Below are 26496 nucleotides of genomic sequence, written 5' to 3' on the forward strand. Positions count from 1 at the left end.
CGATCGATGCAATTATATTTCTACCCCTAACATACAATTCCAATTGAACGGGGAAAAGTAAACCCTAATAAATACCAAAGACCTCTCTCGAGTATCAATGGCTTCCCTAACATACAATCAAGCCTATTCTCATGGTATCATGCATATTAGAGACATTAAACACATTACTCTCACTTCCCAATTATCAAACCCAACTACTCTCGTGTTGAAAATCAAACCCTAAATTGATCTACTCAAATCCGTTTAAACCCAACTCTCGTTGTGATAGAAACAATGGAATAATCACAATACTAAGATTACGTCTAACCTAGTATTGGCATAATCACAATCAATTTAGCATAGCAATTGCAAAAGTCATTAGAGAATTTAAAGATTTAATTCATGCATCAATCATAATTGGGCTACCCTAGATCTTGGAATAGGGAATCTACTCACTCATAATTAAATAAACAATAACAATAATAATTGAAGAAAACATAATTAAGAAACAAGAGATTAAAAGAAAATACCGAATCTTGAATTGAATTGAAGGCGAAAAGTGTAAATCTTGAATCTTGAATTACAAAAGTAAAGAAAATAAAATAGAGAGAACTAGTTCTTAATAACGTAAAAATAAAAGGCTAGAATAAAACTTAATCAAGAAATAAAACACTACTTAATATATATATAGCCCTAGAAAGATAATAAGATAAGTAAGTTGCTTGGCGCATAATCCTCCCAGGAGGCACGGACGTGCTCCTCAATAGGCACGGACGTGCCTCTATGGCAGAAACTTTGGATTAATTCTTTCGCGATGAGGCACGGACGTGCTTCAATGGGGCACGGACGTGTCTCCTCTGCTGCGCGTATCACTCATCATAAATCAGTCATAACTTCATATCCAGAGCTTCGTTTGAGGCGTGTAATATACCGTTGGAAAGGTCTTCAAGTCTACTTTCCAATGCAATTTGAATCACTCCATTATCATTTGTATATCAAAATTTATGAGCATAATAGTGAACAGGTGTCATATTTGTCAAGTATTTCATCAACGTTTTGCTTCATTTTCACTCAATTAGCACCGTTAATCCTGAAATACATCAAAAACAACGAAACTACCCATAAAAGTATCGAATCATCGAAACTAAACCAAATTACACCAAAATGGACTAAAACACTCGACTAAGCTTATAAAATCAACTAAAAATAAGCTAATAAATACGCACAAAACACGACTTATCAGCAGAGCAATAGAGAGACCAATTAAATAAATAAAGTAATGTTGCAAATACATAGTATTTTAAAACTTTCCCAAAAAAAAAAATTGTAACATATATGAATTGAAGAACCGTTTAACATTGTACCGTTGTTTGTACGAGCTTAACTAACTAATTACAACTTAGAAAAGGTCGAAATCCATGTCGAAGGGATGCTTCCCAAACTTCGTCTAGGTCGAAAATTTTATCACCACATTCGCTAGTGTTCCACCCTTCTAAAGCATGTACTATTCCGGCTACTCGCGATGCACTCATCACCCTTCTTGGCAACCAATTCTAACACACACAAAGAAAGGGTTTTTAGAGACCATGTAGCGGATGTAAATCAATAATTTAACAAAAAATCGCGATACATTTTGAGCAACGAACCTCACAAGAATGCAAGTTACCAAAAGATTTGGGAGCCAACATAGCCGGAGCAGTCAAATAGAAACAATCCTTCCTAGTTTTCTTGGGTGGAAATTGGGAGAAGGGAATAAATAGTGTTCCTTTCGATGCCATGGATTGCTCACTTTTACTCAAATCTTCTCCAACTAACCATACCTGTATTAAAAAAGGTGCAATTAATACATTCTTCCAATTAGAATTACTCTTTCTCAATTAAGGGTAGTGCTGTCAAGTTAACATCAGTTATGAATGTTTGGTCATGTCACAAGGATTCACAACTAACTAACATATATCTTCTAATCATATGATGTAATAGGCTAATAGCTGGATCGGACCTGGTTTTTGGAAGGGTCGAGTCAGTGTCAGTGTTATTAATTGGTCGGGTTGTAAGAGGGTCATTTTTTAAAAGGTCAAAATAGGTCGGGGCAAAGTTGATTGCTGGTCATCAATTGCAGAATAATAATGGACTAATAATTATACTGGCAAAGAAAGATGAAAATGAAAGAAACAACAAGATAAATGAGTACAAACCATATACGTATGTTATTTTCTATAATCTATAATACTAACTCCGTTTCTGAAAGTTCGACTCACTTATTATTCATGTGGTCAAAATAAAATAACTTTGACCACATTTTATGAACTATACAATATAAATAAATTAGTATGTGAGATCTCATAAGATTCCCCTTATTGTAAATAATCTATATATTAACTTTTTACAATTTTCACTTATACATAGCCGGGTTATTCATGGTCAAAGTTGTTCATTGAAGACCGCGCAATTGCAAAGTGAGTCGAACTTTCAAGAACGGAGGGAGTATTTTTGTGGCCCAATTTAACTCGGTCCATAGCGACCTTGTTCATTAAAGCCTTTTCTAATATATATAAAAGACTATTAAAATTAATCCTTAGCTAACCCCTTATTCATTGGGTTTGCAATGTTTAATAACCAAGTTTATCAAATTAATTCTTTCCCCATTTCATAAATATTTTAACATTTGATTTATACTCTACTAGGAAAAGGAATAATGTGAATCTGTCTCTATATAATTTCTAAATCTTGGTTTAATTACTCGTATTAATTTTGATATCAATGGTAATAATTTTGTGTTGGAAAGCATAAAACTCTCCATATTGCAATTTTTATGTGACAAATTAAATGTACAAAGTATACATACAATAGAATCTAAGAGTCAATATCTACCTTATAACTATTGCAACTCTTTGATGAAAAGATCAAATTGGTGTCATCTTCATTTTGTAGATCAAACTTCACCTTAAGCTTCTCATGTTCATCCTTCCTTATGGTGGCTACCTGAATATAAGATGTAAGAAGCATGGCTGTAAAAGCCTAACATAGGGGAAATAAAGCTAAGAAGATCCTAGACAAGCCGGTCAGATCGGAATATTACCTGGATGCCCTTGTCACATAGCGCGGATACAATGTAATAAGCAACCTTAGAGAGGCTACCTCTAAAGAGAACCTTGGAAGTTCCCTTAGGTATGCTATTAAGCACCACCGTGACAGCTAAGCTGCTACCGTCTACCACTTTCACTTTAAGCTTAGGGTTCCTTTCCAAGTATAGTTCACCGCTTTTATTTAAGAACTCTGCCTGAAGAAACGGGAAGTAAAAATTAGCTCGACCGAATTGATTTAGTACGAAGTAATTAATTTAGAAGAGATAGTACATAACAAGGACTAACTTAGATTATAATCATGACTTACTTGGTTTAAAAGTCCAAGGCTCACTACTTTGATTCCCTTATTATTGGCTTCTAGTATGGCTTCTTCGATCAAATTGTTTATTGCTTCTCGTTTCCATTGTAATTGATACTAATACATACACTAAGTATGTTAGTTAAAAAAAATTGTTAAAAGACCAACTCAACCAAAAGTTTAACCTAATGGTTGCGAGTCCTGCATTACATGATTGATTTATATACTCTATTATAATTATATGGATTATATCAAATAGGTGTTTGGAGTTTATATTCCTAAAAACTTACTTGTTTTTTGTACCGCGGTACAGCCCAGGACTGTAACTTGAGATCTTGGAAGGTGTTTCTTTCAACGATAAATGTCTGGCCGTGAACCCTTGTGACAAATAAGGACCACAATGTGACAGGCCACATGAGCCACAAGTACCAATTTGAGTTAAGTGGCCTTGATGCAACAGAGGCAAATCCTAGCCCTAATTGGTAAACTGATTGCAACGTTGTTAGGTGTGTAAGGTGGACAACATTAGGAACATCTTCCGGCTTATTAAGAGACGTTTCGTAAACAGAATTCGTGGACTCGTCCATTGTTCCGTAGAGGTAGTCATACAATGGCATAAAAAGAGAGAAATTCGTCTTAAAATGGGTGTGATGCAAAGAGTGATACCTATTGCAATCATCAAAAAATTAGAATTTAATTTAATTAGAAGATCTCGAGATGAAGATTACGTGTATAAATGTAATTTAAGTGAAATTGAGCAATGTTTAAGATTAGATAGACCACTCATCGAGAAGCTATATCGATAGAGTTTAGATAAACACCGTACTTACGAGGGCGTGTACATGAGATATTTGAGAGGAGGAAATATGGTAAACACCGATTTAGGAATGATCTCGAAGTTGCAATGACCCAAGTTGTTCATGACATCGATGTAAGTAATATAGACAGCCGCGGCAACCATAGAGTGAGTACGAGTGAGTGATGCCGCTAACAATGGTATGGAGAAAAGAGTGAAGTATGCTATGTGCTCAGCAAAGGGATGAATGACCGCTATAAAACAATACAATAAATAGAAACAAATCATTAAAGGTATCATATAATAGATGTAACATACTTGTACATAACATCGACAGAGAAATGGCACATTATAGCATGTTAATTATTCAAGTTATAGTATAGTATTTGCATATGTAACTTACATGTAATGGGCTCAGTCACGACGGAAGAATGGTGATGGGAGTGGTAGCGCGAGTAGAGGAAGTGATGGTGCAATGCTCGGTGTAGCCAGTAGTAGAGGAATTCCACAGGACCGGTATGAAGTAAGAACATTTGGATGAGGCCATCCATTCTCCAGAAGGGCGGTTGCTTTACCGCATCCCAACTCCAAAATGCTACGTAAAATATGATCCAATTTAACAGAATTTGGTCATCCCTGATAAATTGAACAATTTCATCATTCAAGATTAGCTAATTAATGTATGGAGGTGTTATTTAATAGTGAGCATTATGTATGGTTGGTAATGATTTCATCATTTGTATGAACATAAATATATATTCCATTTTCTACGTCTAAATGTTCTACTCGTTTTATTTCATTAGTTTTACAAACTTAATCTAATAAAATAAGCACTCAATGTCGAAAGTAGATTGAAGTGTATACGGGCTGATTAGGGTGCAACATAACCAATTAACCAAACTAATATAATTAGCTTTTTAGCAACTAATAACATTGTTGTACCATAAGAGATTGATGCAATCTTTTGAAAGATTTCGATGGATGGAACTAGCCCGGCCATGGACAAACTCAATGTTGTAATAATACGTACCAATTCCTTTCCCTGTCTACTTGTTCAAAGTCGAGGCTCCTATCGATAATCAGGTTCTTGCCTTTAGCTGTTCGATAGCGTGACAAACTGATCCATATCTGATTGTGAAGCATCCTCCATAGCATAAATGGGAAGATGATAAGGTAAAAGAGGCTTCTATTCTCTGATTTTACTACGTACAAGTATATGCTGTGAATCACACCTGGTGCCACTAATATATACTTCATCACACACAAACAACATAACCAGCATAATGTGTTAGTAACCAACAACATAATTATATCTGGTTAAGGCTAAATTAGACCACATTAGAAAGATACTTATCATTCGTTAATGTACAAGAAAAAAATGAGTCTAAGAATAGGAGGGGTCATTTTCACCCAAATTAAAGATATACTCCCTTTGTCACTAAAATAAATATGTCGCATTAGGTTAAAGTTTACGTTAATGAAGAGATCAAAAGTTCTCTTTACGGATAACCTTTATCAACAAATTGACAAGACTTGAAAACATAAAAAGTTTTTTTTGAAAATGAAGCCACTACATCGTGCCTCATCAATCTCCATCGTTAACTTTTTATTACCTCGACTTGGCCTAGCCTCTATTACATCTATAAACAATACAAGCACGCAACAAGTAATTTTTTCATAATGACACACATTCTTATTGTTTCAACAGTAGCATGCATGCAAATTCATGCAAGATAACCCTAGCTACTTGACATATATATACAAGTGATACAAAATATATATGCCATATTAATGTAATTAATTAAGTGTTTAATTTACAATTAGAATGGAGGAAGAAACTAATTAAAGAGAGAAACCTTGAAGTTGCCAAGAGGCTCCCATGGCCAGTGCGTAAGAAAACCAGGAGTATAAGCCATACTATTTTTCTCTCAATAAAATAAACGCTAAATTTCTCTAGACGACAATGTTAGTCGTTATTAACAATAATAAGGCACGATGTATAGATGATACTAGCGTACTAGCTATATATAGAGAGAAGCAAAGCTGTAAAGGTTGGGTTGTACGTTCACTTCTTGCCCTTTAGATCAGACTTCATGCATGTGAATTAATTGGGCAGGTAAGGGTGTGCAAAATTTTGTTCGGACCGGACTGAATGATAAATTCCGCTCTGATATTTGGTCCTTAAAAAATCTTTTGCTATTAGAAAATCGGGTTCTAAGAGTCTGTTTTGTTCACCTTATTATTTTTACTTATTAAAGTTATAATAAGTCAATAGGTTAAGTAATACTGATAAGGAGTACCCAAGTTTAAATTACAACTAAAATAAGTTTTAATTAAGTCTAATTAGTTCAAATAAGATCAAATAAGTTTAGATAAGTAAAAATCAAGTGAAGTTATGATTTAAACTTCCCATTTAGGCCAATGACTTGGTTTCTTTGTACAATAGAAATTAGTTAAGCTTTGAGTTATGTACTTATTATACTTGCTTTAGTTTAAAAATACTTATATATGTTTTTTTTTTTCATTGGCTTTTGTATTGAATTTAGGATAATATCAAATTAAAAACAAAATACTTGAGCACTAATAAAAAAAATTCCAAGATTTTTAACATGTTACCCTCTTTCACTATATTCGACTTATACTATTCTAATTGATTTTTTATATATATATTTGCTTTTTGCATAATTATCAATATTCAATACAATATTATAATTAATACAAATATTTCAAAATATATATTGAAAAAAAAAATTACATATTTGAAAACACAAATTTAACGACTTTCACTATATTCTACTTATACTATTCTATTTGATTTTTTTTATATTTTCTTTTTGCATAGTTATCAATATTTAATACAATATTATAAAAAATATCAAACTATATATTAAAAAAAATTACGTATTTGAAAACACAAATTTAACGAGATCTCCTAAAACTATGTTTTAATTTGATTTATACTAATTGTTTTGATTTGCCATAAAATATCTCAAACAAAAACAAACGGAGGGAGCACTTTTGTTTCTTGTTTTGTCCTCTATACGTAACCATGCAAATTAAACTCTTAAACAAACCTTTGTCTTTTTCTTTAAAAGGATATAAATATCCCACATGGAAAGTCCGATTATTGCTTCCAACTATCGCACTTAGATCTGATATTTAGATCCGATAATTGTATCTATAGTAATTGAGTACAATTAAAACTAAATGATCGAAAATAAATGATAAAAAGGATATCTTCAAGGCAAAAATTTAATAAAAACAGGTAAAATATTAATACAGGATGTTGTAGTTGCTATCCACGGATATTTTGGACCACAACATAGTGTTATTAGACAGTGTACACTTGTATATAAGTATATGTCTACTTGTACGATATTTGTTATGATTGATAAGAAAGATAACTACCACAAACTATGAAATTACTACAAGTAATTATACTTGAAATAAATCACAAACTGTAAACAAACAGCTAATTGACTCTTAATTAGATTATTTTGACACGTGCATGAAACTAGCAGAGGATATGATATGTTTATCAGATTATCATCACCTATATATATTTAATTTGGCCGTACCTAATAGATTTCTTGTTAGAGATGAGCTTGTTAGATATTTTGTAGTACTTTGCATATTTTTGGTTTCAACGTATTAAGTTTGGGTTAGATCGAGTTCAGATCGATGAAGCATACATGTACAATATCATGTACATACAACATCGTATAAGTGATATTGGAAAAATCATTGTGAATGAAGAATGGAAGTTCGGGTTTTTTTTTTTTATAATTGAACGAGTTTGAAACAAAATACAAACAAACAAGCATAACTTAGCCAAGCTATCTTATCGATGATCAAAATGACTTACTGAGCCATACATGGAAGCTAATAAGTCTAAAATTTTGGCTCATTAAACAAATTACATTCTAATATATGTTGACTAGTACGTACTACATATATTAGAATGTAATTAGCTTCCATGTTTGGCTCAGTAAGTCATTCTAATGTAAATGTTTTACAAATTACATAAGCAAACTTTAACGAAAAGTGTTTTTTTTTTTCTTTTTTTTTGGCATTGGGTAAATAACAATACATTAAAGTTATTGACTAGTACGTACTACTGCATGATAATTTATTGTCTTCATAGCTGGCCATGCATTGTAACCCCACGTAGATAGTTAGGTGATATATATAAAAGGCAATAATAATTATAATAAGCAGTAACATAAATTCATAAAGGGTAACTATTTAATTTGATTGGGACCTAATCCTCACCTTCCATTTTCTTAGACTTTATGTTGTACTTGTACATGTATTAATATCTACAAATGATATAACCATTTTTTATTTTTATTTTTTTTTGGTGGTAGTAATGATAGATAAGAAAATACATTTACTTAAGGAGGCCCTTCTCTTGAATGGATTACCCGATGCATTTGGTCACTATTAATAATCGACGAGTAGTTGGCTATTACATGATCTATATATGTACATAGAAGATTGGATATAAGGTCTTATAAATTTAATTGCTATCCAATCAACTGTTCTATTGATCTATTGATAATGACAAGTTGTAATTTTTTGTTGGGGGTTCAAGACATTTTCCTGCGTTGATAACTACGAGATTGTCACCTTCAATGATGATATTTGAAATTTGGTTATAGTCCTTTGAATGTCCTTTAGGAAGGCGGTAGTAGTGCCAAGATTTTAGGTGTAAGTTTGTTCAAAATTGACATTGAGGTTGCAAATGATATAAATATCAAATATTGATTTTAAGTCAATCGAGCCATTATTGTTTAACCGACCCAAACCATATTGCCTTTAATTTGCAGTCAGGCAATTGTTTAGGGTTAAAACAAATCATGTGCCTTTGTTAGAGGATTAATTGCATGAACCAAAAAGGTTTAGTTTAGGGAAAGAGAGGAGGGGAATATTAATATTTTCAAATCCAGTAATAATTCTGCTTTCCCAAATCCAGTAATACATCCATGTTGCAAATTTGACGCACATAATTTCATGACTACGTCGCTATATTCTTCAAGTTGAAGATTTACTATCATAAACCCCACAAAAATGAATTGTTAGGGACACATTTGGTCTATTTAATTTGAATGAGGTGTACCTCTAAGGCTCTAAGTCCAATGACAGACTTTTTCTGGGCTGGCAAGGGGCCAATTGGGCCCCCTTAAATATATATGGGTATTTAGATACGGAGTAGATACTACATATTTCATTGTCCACTTGTACATATATATGTAACTACGTTGTCCATACATAACATAAAAGTTGTTTGTACCACTTCGATGTATCAAATTTGGTTTTCAAGTGTCTAACTCACAAAATCTTAGATCAAAAACAAAAAAACCACGACAGCTAAATTCTATAATTAATTAAGATGAGTAGGCATAAATGATTAAAACACTGACATATTCAAATTTTAAAACACGACATAAGACTATAAGAGTACATATTCTACATAACTACATATAATTAACTAAGATGAGTAGGCATAAATTAAATGATTAAAACACGACATAATCAAATTTTAAGCTAATTAATCTATTAGGAAAGTGTCAAGAATGGGCGAAATCCATGTCGAAGGGAAGCTTCCCAAACTTTGTCTATGTCGAAGGTCTTATCTCCACAATCATTGGCGTTCCACCCTTCCAAGGCGTGCACAATTCCGGCCACCCGTGGAGCACTCATCACCCTTCTTGTCAACCAATTCTGATACATACAAAGAAAGGGTTAAATTAGTTAAAGAAAGTAGCTAGCAGAGGGCGTACTTCAATAATAATTAAACAAAATTCGCGATAGATGTTGAGTAACAAACCTCACAAGAATGCAAGTTCTCAAAAGATTTAGGAGCTAGCATAGCTGGAGCAGTCAGATAGAAACAATCCTTCCTAGTTTTCTTTGGAGGGAACTGCGAAATGAGAATAAATAGTGTTCCTTTCGATGCCATGGATTGCTCACCTTTCGTCAAATCTTCCCCAACTAACCATACCTGTATAAAAGGTGCAATGTTGTTCTTGGTTATATTAGTTCTTCCATTTGATCACTAGCTAGCTAGCAATCGATTTAATCTAATTCCGAACAAATTACCATATAATGATTGTAACTCATTTCTGAATGGATCAAATTGATGCTATCTTCGTTCGCACGTTTTTTCTTAAGCTTCTCATGTTCATCCTTCTCTATGGTAAAAACCTATAGGTTAAGAGCATAGATCGGATTAGTACATAGTTAAGGTTAATTAGAATGTCTAATAAGACCAACAACAGTCGTCAATACTACCTCTGTTCAAGTTATTACTTTTAGATTATACTATCAACGTGACTACTAATAGTTAGAACTGTCAGTTTCTAACCCGAACCGTTAAACCCGACTGTTTTGAACCGATCCGAAAAGGAACTGAATCGTAAAAAACCCGTTTTTTGGAAACCGAAAACCGACTCAACCCAATTTTTCCTAATCCGAAACTGAACTAAACAAAATTTGTGTGAACCTTTACTAACCCGACCCGTTATCAAACCAAACCGTAACAACCCGAAACTGAAAACAACCTGAACCGATTACGTCTAAACCCGATAGTAACCCGGCCCATTTTAAACCAAAAACCGTTTAAACCCGGCAAAAATCCGATAAACCTGAACCGGTCCAACCCGTAATCCGATCCGTTGTGACCGAACCATTTATAACCCGTAACCCATTATGACCGAATCGTCTCAAACCAGTAACCCGTTGAGACCGAACTGTTTACGACCCGTAACCCGTTGAGATCGAACCGTTTACAACCGGTAACCCGTTATAACTGAGTCATTTACAACGCGTAACCCAATATGTCTATGATCTGATGCGTTTCAACCCACTGCTCGATAAACACAACTTATTTATGACTTAACTTGATTATAACAGACTCGTTCCTACCCAATATCTGACTAACTCGACTCGACAATGATCCGACTCGATTTTAACCCAATATAATTTGGACTGAAACCCGCTTTAAATTGGGTAAACCCGTTTTCAAACCGACCAAGTTCAATCCAAACCGATTATGACCTGAACCGATAATGACCGGATTCCCGATTTCACCCGATCTGTTTTGAATCAAAACCCATTTTCAAACCGACCCGGCTTAACCCAAACTGATTATGACCCGAACCGATTAGAACCCGACCCGATTAGAACCCGAACTATTTTAAACCGAAACCCACTTTAAACTGACTAAACCCGTTTTCAAACCGACTTGGTTCAACCCAAACTGATTATGACCCGAATCAACTATAACACGACCCGATTAGGACCCGACCCAAATAGAAACCGCAATAAAAAAGAAACCAAACCGAACTGACCCGATGATTTTCAAAACCGACCCAAATTGATCCGCTAATCATTTCAACTTGTTATAACCCGAAACTGATAATCCCAACCCAAACCTGAATTGTTTACCCGAATTGACATCCCTACTAATAGCAAGTAATTTGGACACATGGATTGCGTTTAACTAGATGGCAATATACTATCAATGCAGGTGACTACTAATAGTAAGGAATTTCTATGAAAGTTTTAGGCCCGTGATCTGATGTACGTTCATCAAGTCGATCAAGTTATGGGTCGGGTCAGGGTTAGTGCGGGTTAATTGCGGGTCGGGTCAATGTGAGTCGTGGGTTAATAGTGGGTTGATAATGGGCAGGCCAATAAACTAGTTTTGATAAATACTTCGTTTATATTGGACAAAATCATTATTATATATATATATATGAATACAAAAATATCTATGTAATTTTTTTACCTTATCTATTTTCTTTATATATTAAATTGGATAAACACTTTGGCCCTATATCGACCCTACCCAATAAGGGCCTTGTCCATTAAGGATCTTTTAAGCTTAACCCTAACCCTATTATTATTGGGCTACCCTACCCAATCTATTAGCTACTAAGTTTTTTCGTTCACTCAATATGTTTTTGTCCCACAAGAATTTCATCTTCTACTGTATATTCTTAAGACGAGGACTGCTCTCTTAGCAACTAACGAATATATAAATACAAAGTATGTTATAAATTTAATATCATGAGTTATTACAACTCCATCTCCATCCCTCAAATTTCTACAAAGACATTTGAAGTTTGCACCATACATACCAAATATTCAATTCACGGACTAATAAGTCACCATATACATCAATATACTAAACTCCTGAGCTTGCTTATGTTATACGGAGTACAATTCAAGTAACTCTTATTCATTTGCATACAACATACGAAGTGTATATATATATATATATATATATATATATATATATATATATATATATATATATATATATATATATATATATATATATATATATATATATATATATATATATATATATATATATATATATATATAGATTCTTTTTTTTTTTTTAACTATTATTTGATGTTGTAGCCAATATGGCTAATTAAGCAAATGTCTTGGATGGAAGAAATCCATGTTGAAGGGAAGCTTCCCATATCTTTTCAACGTCGAAAAGCTCATCACCGCATTCAATCACATTCCATCCTTCTAAAGCATGTACAATTCCTGCCACACGCCACACGCTAATCACACTTCTTGGCAGCCAATTCTGCTTATGTACACACCCAAAAACAAGCATTTAAGAGCTTCGATTGAGGAAATTATAATCGATTAGGGTGATTAAATAATGTATTGTAAGAAGTGGGAAAACAATGGACAAACCTCACAAGATTGCAAGTTTCCGAATGATTTAGGAGCCACCAATGATGGTGTGTTGAGATAGAAGCAGTCATTTCTTGTTTTCTTGGGAGGGAACTGAGAGAAAGGAACGAATATAGTTCCCTTCGATGCCATAGACTGCTCGTCTTTAGTTAAATCATCTCCGACTAACCATACCTGCATCGAAGAGAAAAAATATCATCTCCGAGACTACTAGAATACAATAATTTTAGGTACAATGGTTACAAGAATTTAGTAGCCACTATAATTTTTTAATCAGGTCGGGCCATAAGTTTTACTTCGTATATATTTATTGGTTCGTAGCTATTGCATATGTGTTCGGTAACATATTTGGAGGCTGCATGCTACCTTATGATTACACATTAGAAAATTAAAAGAGCAAAAGCATACCTTTTGATTAAAGCCATTTGTTATAAGAGCAAGATTGGAGCCATCTTCTTTTGTCAAAGACTTTTTAAGCTTCTCATACTCAACTTTTCTTATGGTAGTAACCGAAATATGATATAAAAGCATAGGTTAATATCATGTAACGTACTTAACTAATTGTACATATTTACTAAATAAATTCATCACATCAATGTGGATATTATTGGAGTTTTACTATAGTACTACATGCCATAAAAAGCACACATTTACTACCTGGATGCCCATGTGACATAGCGCCGAAACAATGGAATAAGCAACCTTCGACAGCCTACCCCTAAACATAACCTCGGAAGTTCCCACTGGAATGCTATTAAGCACCACCGCGACTGCTAAGCTACTACCATCTACCACTTTCACATTGAACTTAGGGTGCCTTTCCAAGTAAATTTCGCCGTTTCTATTGAAATCTTCCCCCTGAAAAGTTAGTGACCAGAAGATAAATGTTAGCTATATTTCATTGGTTTAATAACATAGCATAAAATAAAAGAATCATAACGTAACTTGCCTGAATAAAAAGTCCTAGGCTCACTACTTTGATTCCTTTCTCCGCTGCCTCTACTATGGCTTCTTCAATCAACTTGTTTATTGCCTCTCGCTTCGTTTGTAAGAGATACTACACCAAAATTTGCAAAAAATATGTAAGTTCCAATATTATAAATATGTCATATATACTCGATCATATATAGATATGTAATATGGCTCAGTGAAAGTTATGTAATATGGCTTAGTGAAAGTTACTTCATTCTTAAAGCGTGGTACAACCCATAATTGTGCCTTAAGCTTCTTAATGTGTTTCTTTCGACGATGAATGTCCTACCACAGGCCCAAGTTATGAACGCGGACCAACATGAGAGAGGCCAGATGAGCCACATGTACCATTTGGAGTTGAGGGGATTCGAGGCGAGGGAGGCAAACCCAAGCCGGAGATGGTAGACAGACTGCAGAGTTGTCAAATGCGTAAGGTGAGCCACATCCGAAACATCTTCCGGTTTTTTCAGAGAAGTTTCATATACTATATCTGTGGTATCATCCATTGTTCCATAGATGTAATCATAGAATGGCATGAAAAGAGAGTAATTTGTCCTGAAACGGGTGTGATGCATAGAGTGATACCTGTCAAAGCAAAAAATAGTAAACAGTAATTTGTCCTGAAACAGATTTGTTATATTCGACTTATTTGTCTGAACTTAATTGTACTTATTTAGTCTAAAAATAAGCTGAACAAAATAGCTAGAGCCTTATTAGTTTTGTGCATTTTAAAATAGAGAACGAACTGTATTGTACATGTAAGTTACTTACGAGGGAGTGTACATGAGATATTTGAGAGGAGGAATCATATCAAACACCCATTTCGGAATGACCTCAAAGTAGCAATGACCCATGCTGTTCATCAAGTCGATGTAAGTGACATACAAAGCCAAAGTAGCTATAGAGATAGTTCGCGTGAATGTTGTTACCAGCAATGGTAATGCAAGGATAACATGATATGCTATGAGTTCAGCAAATGGATGAACCACAGCTGCAACCAAAAAATATTGTCCTAGATTAAATAACATGAGGAGGACGATATGATGATTAACTTGTGTGATTGTGTAATGTTATTTTGATTCATATATTCCAAGATGTTTGATCATTATAATTGCCTTTGACTTACCAGTATGGGGTTGAGACACAATAGAAGAATGGTGATGAGAGTGGTAGCGAGAGTAAAGGAAGTGATGGTGTAGAACGCGATGCAACCAATAGTAGAGGAACTCGACAGGACCAATAATGTGAAGTATGAAAACTACAAGGAGACCATCCTTTGTATAAAATTTAAATCACTTTTTTTGACATGTGAATTCTACTGAACAAAACAAAGAACAATTAATCATAAATTGCATTCTCTAAAAAAACACATTTTCTGTCCAACCAAACAAAGCCTTACACGTTGACGATTTTCCTAGTTGATCGATTGCACAACCAACACAACTAGGAACATAAAACCCTTCTTAATTACTACTTACTACGATCAACCATAGAGAAATTAAATTACCCTAGCAAAGATCTTACTAGTAATTAAAATTCATCACAACTCGCAACATAGATACATATCAAACCTTGACAAGTTCGATCTGAATTGAAAGACAGGAAATGGACCTCCTGAGCTTGTTCATCTTAATTAAAATTCATATGCATAAAACACTAGTTGCATTTTATCACAACTAAACCAACTAAGCACTAAGCAGGGATCAAGCTGGAAGGGCGAAATCCATGTTGAAGGGAAGCTTCCCATATTTTGTCAACGTCGAAGACCCTATCACCACATTCATGTACATTCCATCCTTCTAGGGCATGTACAATTCCGGCCACACGCCACGCGCTAATCACCCTTCTTGGCAGCCAATTCTGCTTACACAAGTAAAAACATGGACTAATTTTGATTAAAATGGACTTCAATTAGTATGTCAAATTCAATTGGAGGAGATGTGAAAATAATGTACAAACCTCACAAGAATGCAAGTTTCCAAAAGATTTAGGAGCAACTAATGATGGTGTGTTGAGATAGAAGCAGTCTTTCCTTGTTTTCTTGGGAGGGAATTGAGAGAAAGGGATTATTATAGTTCCCTTCGACGCCTTAGACTGCTCGATTTCTGTCAAATCTTCTCCTACTAACCATACCTGCATTCACCAAAAAAATTACTCCCTTCATCTCTTAATAAGAAAAACAGAATTCAACCCCTTTAGCCCATTACAAGAGCTTTAAACCATATCAATTGGCTAGCTAATTTATCTTTAGAAGTTGTTGTTTTTCGCTATATTATGAAAAAATCAATCTAATATGTTACTGATTACTAAATAAGCTTTAAAAAAAACTACCTTCTGATTGTAGCCTTTTGTTGAAAGGGCCAGATTATTGCCATCTTCAGTATTCAGAGCCTTTTTAAGTTTTTCAAATTCAGCCTTTTTGATGGTAGTAACCTGAGTATGAAATGAAAAGCATATGTTATACAGTAATATGATACATTTTCACTGGAATTTATCATGTAAGATCAGTGTAGTTACCTGGATGCCCTTGTGACAAAGCGCGGAGACAACTGAATAAGCAACCTTTGAGAGACGACCTCTAAACAGAACCTGAGAAGTTCCCACTGGGATACTATTAAGCACTACCGTGACTGCTAAGCTACTACCATCTACCACTTTCACTTTGAGCTTAGGGTGCCTTTCCAAGTAGATTTCGCCGTTTCTATTGAAATGCTCCCCCTGAAATAACAGTGATCAGAAGATAAGTATTTATTAGCTATATATGCACTGTTTAACATAACAGAAGATAAAAGAATCATATGTTAACTTGCCTGATTCAAAAGTCCTAAGCTCACTACTTTGATCCCTTTCTCCTCTGCCTCGAGTATGGCTTCTTCGATCAACTTGTTGATAGCCTCCCGCTGCCATTGTAAACGATACTACAGCCCAACAAATACAACCAATTTCAACCTTTTTCATCTTTGACAAAAATGAATTTTTTTTTTTGACAAGAACTTAATTTCTATGAATACATAAAACTACTTACATGTATCCTGTATCGAGGTACAGCCCATGATTGTGCCTTGATCTTCTTAAAGGTATTTCTTTCGATGATGAATGTACGACCATATATCCATGCCGATATCATGGAGCATAATGTAACAGGCCACATGAGCCACAGATACCATTTGGATGTCAGGGGGTTCGAGGCAAGACCAGCAAATCCTAGCCTAAGGTGGTAGACTGATTCTGGTGTTGTCAGATGAGTAAGATGAACAGCTTCTGGCACATCCTCTGGCTTCTTAAGAGAAGTTTCGTACAGAGTATCCGTCGACTTGTCCATAGTTCCATAAATGTAGTCATAGAATGGCATGAAGAGTGAGTAGTTTGTCCTAAATTGAGTGTGATGCAGAGAATGAAACCTGTCCCCACACAAAAAGGCTATGATCAAACTGATTCTAGTATGAGGCTGTTGATAGAAGTAAAATGACACTTAAATAATTGTCAATTTGTCACGTTAATAGTGCAATTTAAATTTTAAACTAGTAATGTAATAGCTTAATTAGGAATGTGACAACTAGAATGAAAAATGTCTAAGGCGTACTGAATTCGTATTATTATTAGTATTAGAGTTGAGAAAGACTTACGAAGGAGTGTACATGAGATATTTGAGTGGAGGAAATATGTTTATTATTAGTATTACTAGATTAATTCCCGTGCGATGCACGAATATAATAAAAGAATTTATAATTATCGATGTACGGATATAATAAAAGAATTTATAATTGTGTAAACTTTAAAGACATATCAGTCAAAATATATAAAATCTTTGTACGTATTACATATGATATTATTAACATAAACTAACCAAACTACAAAATTAAAATAATATAAACAAAAGAAAATTCACGTCTATAATTAAATTTAGAGAACTTTGTAATTAGATGGAGTAATCACATATATAAAAGGTTGATATTTGTTTTCTTTAAGATTTTTTTAAAAAAAAAAAGTAATGAAAACTAAAAAGTTTAATGTACTGTATTAAACTACTTTAGAATTAGTATTTAGATTTTTTAAAAATAATATGAAAGGGGAAAAAAAGTTTAGGCGGGAAAAGAATGAAGGAGAAGCTGACACGTAGTGTACAATTTGAAAAAAGTGATGATGTTAGCGGTTGTTATTTTAGTAATAGTTTAATCCCGTTCGATGCACGGTTTTAACATAAAAAATGAATTATAGCTTTTTAGCATATATTGAAATAAAACAACTACTTCCTCCGTTTTCCTAATTACTTAATAATTAAATATGAAAACAAAATTTCCAAATCCATCATTTTCATATTTAATTAGGAAAAATCAATCAAAATATATCTATAACTATTGCTAAAATAGCAACCACTGACATCATCCCTTCTCCTAACTGTACACATGTCAAGTTGCGGTAGAAAATTTTTCCGACTAAAATATATATGTGATGTCATCACTTTATTTTATATTTTTTTAGTTAAAATTTTTGGTCATCTATTTCAATGTTTGAAAATTTAGTTGATTAAGTAATATCCAAATTTAGTCTAATAACTTTGTAAGTGTGACAATATAACAAATTTAGTTGTCGAAATTGTGCATCGCACGAGATTAATCTAGTTATTAACTGCTTTTAACAACTACTCGCAAAAATTATAATATGCATAGAAAACCCACTATTTAAAACCCTGTTAAAAAAGGAAAAATCAAATAAATTCCCACAAAATTAAGCAATCAACAAACAATCAAATTACATTAAAACACTTTTGTAAAAAAATACATAAGAACACAATCAAATTACCATATCACACTCAATCGACGATCGTATAGTGAAATAAAAAAAGTTGTGTAACATTTTTAAAATAGTATAAGAAGAAGAAAAAATATCTAGAAAAGAAGAAGAAATCATCTTTCAATAAATAAATTAAAAAAGACGAAATCGATAAAAAAAATGGAGAAATATAATCAAATCAAATTTTAACACACTTGATTAAAGGGGAAAAACCAAACAAATTTCACACACAAAACCCAAATAATTGAAAACCATTGTTACATTTAATTCTAAAATGACATCACAATAAACAATCTAAGAATAATTATAAAGAAGATAAAGAAAGAAGAAGATATACCAGTGCAAGAGAAATATTAAACAATTAAAACTTAAATTATAAAATCATAATCAAAATACAGTACGTTAAAGGAAAATGAAAAAACAAAATTATGGCTAAGAATTGAGAAATTGAGTAGATTTGAAATACAGAGTAAAATCCTGTAAAAAAAATAAAAAAGAAAAAAAATACAGAGTAAAAATTAAAGAGATGGGAGTAGGAGGTCATTTGTTAATGTAACAGTCAAAATTGTTTCAATTTCCTAGGATAAGATGATAAGGTGTATTCGTACTATAGAAGCTTGGAATATAATTTTCAAAGCCATGTTAAATAGAGTAGATCAAAAAAGGGGAAAAAAATATTACATTATCTTTGCATTTAGGCAGGAAAAAATTTGATAAAAAAGTGACACGGAGACAATGATGAACATCAGCGGTTGTTCCTTTAGTATTATTTATAGATTATAGATTTATAGATTAGTATTAGAGTTGAGAAAGACTTACGAAGGAGTGTACATGAGATACTTGAGTGGAGGAAATATGGTGAACGCCCATTTAGGAATGACCTCGAAATTGCAGTGACCCATGTTGTTCATCAAGTCAATGTAGGAGATATAGATGGACACGGAAACTATAGAGCCCGTTCGAGTAATTAGAGCAGTTGTTACCATTGGTATGGCAAAGAGAATGAAGTATACAATGTGCTCACCAAATGGATGAATCACCGCTACACACAACAATTATCAATGAACACAAAATTTGAGAAAAATCACAAATATGTACATACTAATATAAGAATGTGGTACATGTAGTGATGACTTACAAGTAATTGGCTCGGTCACAATCGAAGAATGGTGATGAGAGTGGTAACGCGAGTAGAGGTAGTGATGATGCAAAGCGCGATGGAACCAGTAGTAGAGAAACTCCACAGGACCACTGTGAATTAGGAATGTCAAGAGCAAACCATCAGCTCTCCAGAAGGGGATCTTAGCTACGATGTCTACCCCCCAATAGACAGCATAGAATAAGATACCCATTAACATTATCTGATCATCCCTACATAATTCAAACATAGAATATCCACGTTATTTTAAAACCATCACGAACAAGCCCTTACATATTCTACAAGCAAGGCGTTTTGAAGAAATTAAAATACTAGTATGTGTATATATGTTGCATACTAACTAATAATTAGACACGATCACACGACACAACTAATTGACAAAAGTTGGAAAAAAAAAAATGATCAAGAAACAAGGGTTAGGATGTATATATACCAATTTCTTTCCCTATCAACTTGCTCAAAATCGATACTTTTATCAACAATGAGATTGTTGCCTTTGGCGGTTCGATACCGAGAAAAACTGATCCATAGTTGGTTGTGAAGCATCCTCCATAGCATAAATGGGAATATCAATAGATAGGTAAGATTCCAGTCCTCAGCTCCAACAGCAAACAAGTATAAGCTGTGGACTGCAAAAGGTGCTACTAAAATATACTGCACCCAAACAACATAAAAAAAAATGCACAAATTAGTTATTAATTAACTTAGTGTAACATACAACATAAAACTGAAATAATATCACATTAATATTTATACTGTATTAGGCCCGGTTCATTTCACCTTATTTTTGCTGAATTGAAATTATTTTTACTAAACTGAAATTATTTCAACTAAAACTAAACTGAGAGTATTTTTGCTGAATATTATCATTTTAAAGTGAAGTAAACAGGGTCTTAATGTGTGAACATCAATATAATGTGTCATTAGGAAAGTGATAAAACAAATTACATCAATATTTTACATGTCTCACGGGAAGTTTTTGCGAATTTTCTTTCATTTAATTTCTACATATGTATTACTATACGTAGTTAACATGTTACTCAGATAAAGAAACAACTAACGCATTTACTCAACACATGATATGCAACATAAGCAGTCAAAATATCGAGTGGGTTTGCCTTTAACGCAATCCATATGTTTTTAAAAAAATGGAAATTTCGGTGTTTAAAAATTAGTAGCAACTGTATTCACCAAAATAGTATAATAATAACTTGACATATATATGATCCATTATTACTAGTTTACCTAGTTGAATTGGTTGTGAAGAAATCAATTATGCCAGTACTAGACTACTCATCACTAGATCTGATTTCTTTTATTTTTAGTACAGAGTATAATTGTGTATTTATAGAAAGTACGAGTCAGTTTTAACATCTTTAATGAGAATTATTACATCCAAATTTGGTCCTGCAGCATATGCAGATTGCAGATAACCTAAGTAGACTATGCCAACCTTTCCATTTTAGAGCTCGTAATTAATTACGCTTGTTATTCATGTTACATTGGTCATACATGTACATGCACATGCACTGTAAGTCTGTAATTGTTCGTTGGCTCTGAAAATATTTAAAGGCCAATATTTACTTCTACGAAAAAATTACCTAAAACCATTGTATAGTACAAGCATATGATACAACGCCCTCCCTTTCAACCAATTAAACTGCAAATTGATTTTTATTTTTTAAAATTAATTCCAAAAAATAAACCGGCCCCTATTATTTTGTCCTCTTGAATAATTGATAATTATATGTTCATTTCATGTGATATGGGTAACTAAGAAAAAGCTTAATATAGAACAAAATTAACGTCCATTTCATATTTGTACATCCATGTTACATCTCCATTATTATTTCCTTCACATATTACTCCATATAATATGGAGTGACTTAATTATGTAAGCAACTAAGCAAGGATTACAGCTTTTAAATATCGAAGTACAAATGCATAAAATTAATTTGTAATGATCATCGATAAATTCATTTCACGCTTCTTGAAGGTGACGGTTTTGGAGTTTCTCAAAGCCTTGGGTAGAGCTTTAATTTCTTACCCTAAAGGGAAAGGTTTGTGTACAAGATTTTCTCAATCTCATGCGAGAAGTTTTAAGCTTCCTTTAACCAAAAAAATAATAGCAATTTTTCATATCTAAGAGATACGAGTAAAAATTTATATGGAAAAAATGAATTGAAATTTGTATAAAGTTTTAAATCAAGTTAAAATTGTGAGAGAGAAGAAATCCCAACTAAATCCAAGAGTTAGTTAATTTTAGCTTTAATTTGATATACAACATAACAAGTACTACTTATGCTTTATCTAAAACAAGTAGTAAGTTTCAAACATATCAGTTTTTTGAAAAGAAAATAATAATGGCTTACGATGAACACATTCCAACGAAAAATGGTCTATTTGTTTTTTCTTATTAATTAAGACATAAAATCTTAAAATCCACATAATAAGAGAGAGCCGTTATTATTTGATCTACTTCAATTCACGGCTTCACCACCTTAGATACAGCAAACAACGTGGTAAATTACTCAACAATCTTTTACAAAAAGTATTATCCAAAGGACGTAATGATACTCATGCAATACAAAAGTACTATCAAACTATTAAGGCTCAATCAGGTGACTATCTAGCACTAACCCTAATCCTTAGCATGAGGAGGTTTAAAGTTGATCGAACTATTGGATGAGAAAGGGTCGAGGTATATCTTAGTTAGGTGCCCTAGCTAAAGGAGAACGCGTACTTTCTATTAACAAACATGCTTACTATATACACATGAACTTTTTCTTGGTAAAAGTTGAACTAGATTAAATACTTAAACCGTGAGAAACATATAGTTTAACCTTTAAAGGTCGTAGCCCAAATACAAAGTGAACCACCATGGCTAATGTGGTCTCAAAAGTGGTGGCCTAGCACCCATATATACATGAACTACATACCATAACAACGCGCTTATATAACCTTACAAAGCTAAACATGGCATCATATCATAGATCGAAAAATGACGAAAGAGGAGCTAAGAGAGAAGGATAGAAGAACCTTAAAGTTTCCAAGAGGCTCCCATGGCCAATGTGTTAGAATACCAGGAGTAGACGCCATTCCTTTCGCTTAGCAACGCAAACAATTATTTTGTAACAAAATAGCACAACAAACCCTTCCTCAAATACCACAAATTGCGTCTATATTTATGCACAGTTAGACTACATATATATACATATAAACAAAACTTATTAAACTATATGTGCAATCATACACAATATATGTTTAAAACGTACTCAACTGTTAGAATTTCGACGTGTCGGTTCTTCATTGGGTAGTGGTACACGGATCCACTTACCCGTCATGTTCAGCACATTCAATGGGCAACACCAAATATGTGCGTGATTTTGATGAACTAGGCTAAGAATTGCAACCTGCTAAGGTGGGGTTTTTTACCTAAATTCAGATAAACAAATTCTTTTCTCAGGCCAATTAATTCTTCTCAACAACCCATGTACTTGTGACTAGACTCATACACCCTCTTAATAGTTGTACAATTTGATATTTGATGGAGTGTGGAATTTGGAAGCGCAGCAATGATATTACTAGGACATGTTATGAAGTATTATTTGATGATGACCCGAACCTAAACTTACCGACTAATTATAATTCGAATGTCGTGAAAGGTAAGCCCACACGTACATGTGCGGATAGTTATTTCCAAAATGCATTTTAGCAAAATAAAATTCATTAACCTAGTTGCTAAACATTAAATATAAAGTGTACACAATTTGAAAACTCGATCATACTTTTATGATGATGATATGTAAGTAATGGTATTTTATTATATTCTACTCCCACCGTCCAAAATTGGTGTTAGAGGCCCCTATAATCAAGAATTCAACATTATTATTTAACTATAAAAAACACTAGGAGGTATATATGTTTAATAATAAAGTGAGTATGTAGTAATAGAAGTTAAAATAATTGAACCCCCAAACATAATTAAAGGGATTTTTTTTTTTTTTGACAAGAATTAAAGGGATTTTAATTTAGAAGTTTAAATTAAAAAGAATATCTTAAGAACTAGAAATATAAATGTTTAACTGATTTCAAGTGATTAATTAGTTGTGCCATGTAAAATAATTAATTAAACAATAGTTCTGGAATGTTTTTTATTACAAAAATTCCAAAATGAACATAAGTAAATGGTCCCACTCCAAAAACTCATCTATATATAGTGATATTATGCATCCCAATGGCACCATCTTTATGTGTAGTTATAATGTGACAAACATCAGCAACAGAAAAAGGTAGTTCAGCCATTAAATTATAAATCTTAAATGGTCCTATTAATTAGGGTTTGTATTCTTGCATGAAAAAAGGGGAATAAAATTATTGCTAGAATGTAAGATATTTTATCTATTCCGTATGTAATGAATTTGAACTTGGCTTTGCAATGGCATTGTGTTGATGAGTTATTAAGAGCACATACGTAGTATGTACGGAGGTATCATGGAATTTAACAAGGATATACAGTATAAATGATTAAAATTAAGAGTATGTTCGGCAAAATATAGCTGTAAAGGTAGCCGTTAGCTATGAAGATAGTTGTTAGCTATGTAGGTAATTGTTAGTTGTCACAAGCTGTTAGCTGTGAAGATAGATAATTTAGGTATGAGTGTTTGGTAAAGTAACGGTTAACTAATTGTTACATATAAAATTCATTTTTTCTTAAAAAAAAAACTATAGATTACATTTTTAACAGCTACCTCTAACTTCAAAAGCCAATATTTCTAACTTTTCATAAAAGCTACCTCCACCACTAAAAGTTACCCTAACCACTACTTTGCTAAACACTTACATTTTTTGTTAAGTAGGTCAAACCACTAAAAGCTGGCGCCAAACACGCCCTAAATGAGCTAGTCATTTGATGGGTTAATAAGTATTTGTGATTTTTATTTAATGTCTCTATTGTCTACTTTTTACCATCTTAATATTAATTTTTTTTAGAAAAAAGTTGTATGGATTTTTTCATCACCATTGTTTTTTTATTTTTTTTTTTTATTTTTTTTTTAGGAAACCATTGGTTATTTATGTATATAGTAGTATATATATTTTCTTTTCTTTTTTTTTTAATGTATCTTTTAAAAAAAAAAAACCAGTTTTTTCATCAAATACCACTAAGTTTTAACATAATTCACCAAATACCACCAACATTTTTCAAATTCACCATATAACATTCAGTTTTATGAAAATGTCACAACATGCCCTTTTCATTAACTTAGTTAGTCATTAACGTTAATTGTGCCACGTGACAGCTTGTAATTGGTTCTTATTAATATTATTCATTTAATTAATTAACTTTAGAAAAATTATTAAAAAAATAAAAAAAAAATAAAAAATAAAACACCACCAACTGAACCACTGTAGCCCCAAGCCCAGCCCCGACCCCCACCCCAGCTGACCGCCTGGTCCACTTCCCAGCTAGCGGCGACCATCCCCTTCCTTCACCGACGACGATCTCGACTTCAGCCACACCTCTCCCTTTCGAAATCCCAACCACCACCTTAGCAATTCCCTTCTCCCTCCCAATTTCCCCAGCCACCACCTTAGCCCAATTCCCGAGCCACCACCATAGCAGAATTCTCCAGCCACCTTCGCCGTCAGTCCAAACCCTCTCCCACACGTCACCGCCGCCCAACTTGCCAAAAACCACCACCCGAAAACATAAAACACCAAAATCGAAACCCTAGATTTTGGTTTTAGGGTTTTGGCGTACGTGGTGGTTCGGTGAGGTGGAGACTGCACCGGGAGAGACGAATTAAGTTCTCCGACGCGGGGAAGGGGGATTTGGGTGCCAGCCGGCGGTTAGATAGTGTTTTTCGAGGGAGATAAGGGGTTTTTAAGGTGCGAACACGGTGGTTCAAGGGAAGTGGAGCAGCACTAGCGAGGGAATCTAGTTGAATTATGGTGGCGCGAGGGGTATTGGCCGAATTTCGGATCGGTGTGGGGTTCTGGTTGGATTCCGAGCCGGCAGGTGGTGGGTGGCTGGGAGGACATGGGTGGCTGGTTGGTTTTTTTTTTAATTTTTTATAGTTAATTGAATAATTATTCTATAATGAAATAATTTAAAGGGGAACCAATTATATGTTGTCACGTGACATTATTAGCCTTAATGACTAACGGTGTTAACGTCCTTAGTCATTAATGGCATGTTGAGACATTTTCATAAAACTGAAGAGTATATGGTGAATTTGAAAAATGTTGGTAATTTTTAGTGAATTATGTTAAAACTCAGTGGTATTTGGTGAAAAAACCGTTAAAAAAAAACAACTAAATTAAAAAACTATAATGCTTGTCATAAACCCCATAAAATAATCTCCATCATATAAGATTAAGAGGGGGGGGGACTGGAAAATGATGTGGGAATGTTTGAATTGTCACCCATGTAAGCTAAGGAAGAAGAAGAGGTCGTCTTCTTTATTACTCGATATATATTGATTTGGATTAAAAGATTAACCGCCTACATAAGTACATTGTAAGTTTTTATATTCTTCACACTGTAATAATAATATCTAATGGTTGGCTAATGTAAATAGAGACTACAAATCAATTTTGTATCCATATATATAATAATGTGGAAGTTAATGTACCTACTTTTTCATGGCAATTCTCCAAATCAAAACACTAATTCTCAAATAAATGA

At 33.4% G+C, this 26496-nt stretch overlaps 3 protein-coding genes and 1 pseudogene across 5 annotated transcripts; all 4 read right to left on the minus strand.

Annotated features, from left to right (window-relative positions):
* Positions 1 to 1215: 1215 nt before the first annotated feature.
* On the minus strand, positions 1216 to 6172 carry LOC110721593 (protein ECERIFERUM 1-like). The gene is made up of 10 exons (XM_021900773.1): positions 6016 to 6172; positions 5190 to 5410; positions 4563 to 4795; positions 4194 to 4413; positions 3654 to 4029; positions 3373 to 3480; positions 3059 to 3259; positions 2851 to 2961; positions 1626 to 1799; positions 1216 to 1532 (listed from the first exon to the last, which is right to left on the minus strand). The coding sequence occupies exons 1-10, from the start codon at positions 6073 to 6075 to the stop codon at positions 1368 to 1370; spliced, it is 1869 nt and encodes a 622-aa protein (XP_021756465.1). The 5' UTR covers positions 6076 to 6172; the 3' UTR covers positions 1216 to 1367.
* A 3535-nt stretch (positions 6173 to 9707) lies between these two features.
* LOC110721294 (protein ECERIFERUM 1-like) lies at positions 9708 to 10763 on the minus strand. Its single transcript, XM_021900433.1, has 3 exons — positions 10723 to 10763; positions 9990 to 10203; positions 9708 to 9883 (listed from the first exon to the last, which is right to left on the minus strand). The coding sequence occupies exons 1-3, from the start codon at positions 10761 to 10763 to the stop codon at positions 9719 to 9721; spliced, it is 420 nt and encodes a 139-aa protein (XP_021756125.1). The 3' UTR covers positions 9708 to 9718.
* Positions 10764 to 12605: 1842 nt separating this feature from the next.
* LOC110721295 lies at positions 12606 to 15483 on the minus strand (annotated as a pseudogene).
* Positions 15169 to 23265, minus strand: LOC110721594 (protein ECERIFERUM 1-like). 3 transcript variants are annotated; one of them, XM_021900775.1, is made up of 10 exons: positions 22848 to 23265; positions 20242 to 20462; positions 19788 to 19900; positions 19469 to 19691; positions 16881 to 17256; positions 16666 to 16773; positions 16373 to 16573; positions 16187 to 16288; positions 15815 to 15988; positions 15169 to 15715 (listed from the first exon to the last, which is right to left on the minus strand). In XM_021900775.1, the coding sequence occupies exons 1-10, from the start codon at positions 22905 to 22907 to the stop codon at positions 15548 to 15550; spliced, it is 1746 nt and encodes a 581-aa protein (XP_021756467.1). In that variant the 5' UTR covers positions 22908 to 23265; the 3' UTR covers positions 15169 to 15547. The 3 variants fall into 3 exon arrangements, with proteins under 3 accessions (XP_021756467.1, XP_021756466.1, XP_021756468.1); XM_021900774.1 differs by having other exon boundaries at positions 19788 to 20020; XM_021900776.1 differs by lacking the exons at positions 19469 to 19691; positions 19788 to 19900; positions 20242 to 20462; positions 22848 to 23265 and adding an exon at positions 17482 to 17495.
* Between the last annotated feature and the right edge of the window lie 3231 nt (positions 23266 to 26496).

This window comes from Chenopodium quinoa, unplaced genomic scaffold (genome assembly GCF_001683475.1).
Source record: "Chenopodium quinoa cultivar QQ74 unplaced genomic scaffold, ASM168347v1, whole genome shotgun sequence".
Classification (NCBI taxonomy): domain Eukaryota; kingdom Viridiplantae; phylum Streptophyta; class Magnoliopsida; order Caryophyllales; family Amaranthaceae; genus Chenopodium; species Chenopodium quinoa.

Bases quoted from the DNA above. Each gene is read 5' to 3' on its own strand.
- LOC110721593 (XM_021900773.1), bottom strand. From the start codon at position 6,075: ATGGCTTATACTCCTGGTTTTCTTACGCACTGGCCATGGGAGCCTCTT. The intron at 4,796-5,189 runs GTACGTATTATT...TCAATTTATCAG, and splicing joins GTAGACAGGGAAAGGAATTG to GGATGACCAAATTCTGTTAA. The intron at 2,962-3,058 runs GTAATATTCCGA...TCTTATATTCAG, and splicing joins TATGTGACAAGGGCATCCAG to GTAGCCACCATAAGGAAGGA.
- LOC110721294 (XM_021900433.1), bottom strand. From the start codon at position 10,763: ATGGGCCGGGTTACTATCGGGTTTAGACGTAATCGGTTCAG. The intron at 10,204-10,722 runs GTTGTTTTCAGT...ATCAAATGGAAG, and splicing joins TTTAGACGTAATCGGTTCAG to AACTAATATAACCAAGAACA. The intron at 9,884-9,989 runs GTTTGTTACTCA...TGTATGTATCAG, and splicing joins AGAACTTGCATTCTTGTGAG to AATTGGTTGACAAGAAGGGT.
- LOC110721594 (XM_021900774.1), bottom strand. From the start codon at position 22,907: ATGGCGTCTACTCCTGGTATTCTAACACATTGGCCATGGGAGCCTCTT. The intron at 19,692-19,787 runs GTAAGTCATCAC...TGTTGTGTGTAG, and splicing joins TGTGACCGAGCCAATTACTT to CGGTGATTCATCCATTTGGT. The intron at 15,716-15,814 runs GTTTGTACATTA...TTGTGTAAGCAG, and splicing joins GAAACTTGCATTCTTGTGAG to AATTGGCTGCCAAGAAGGGT.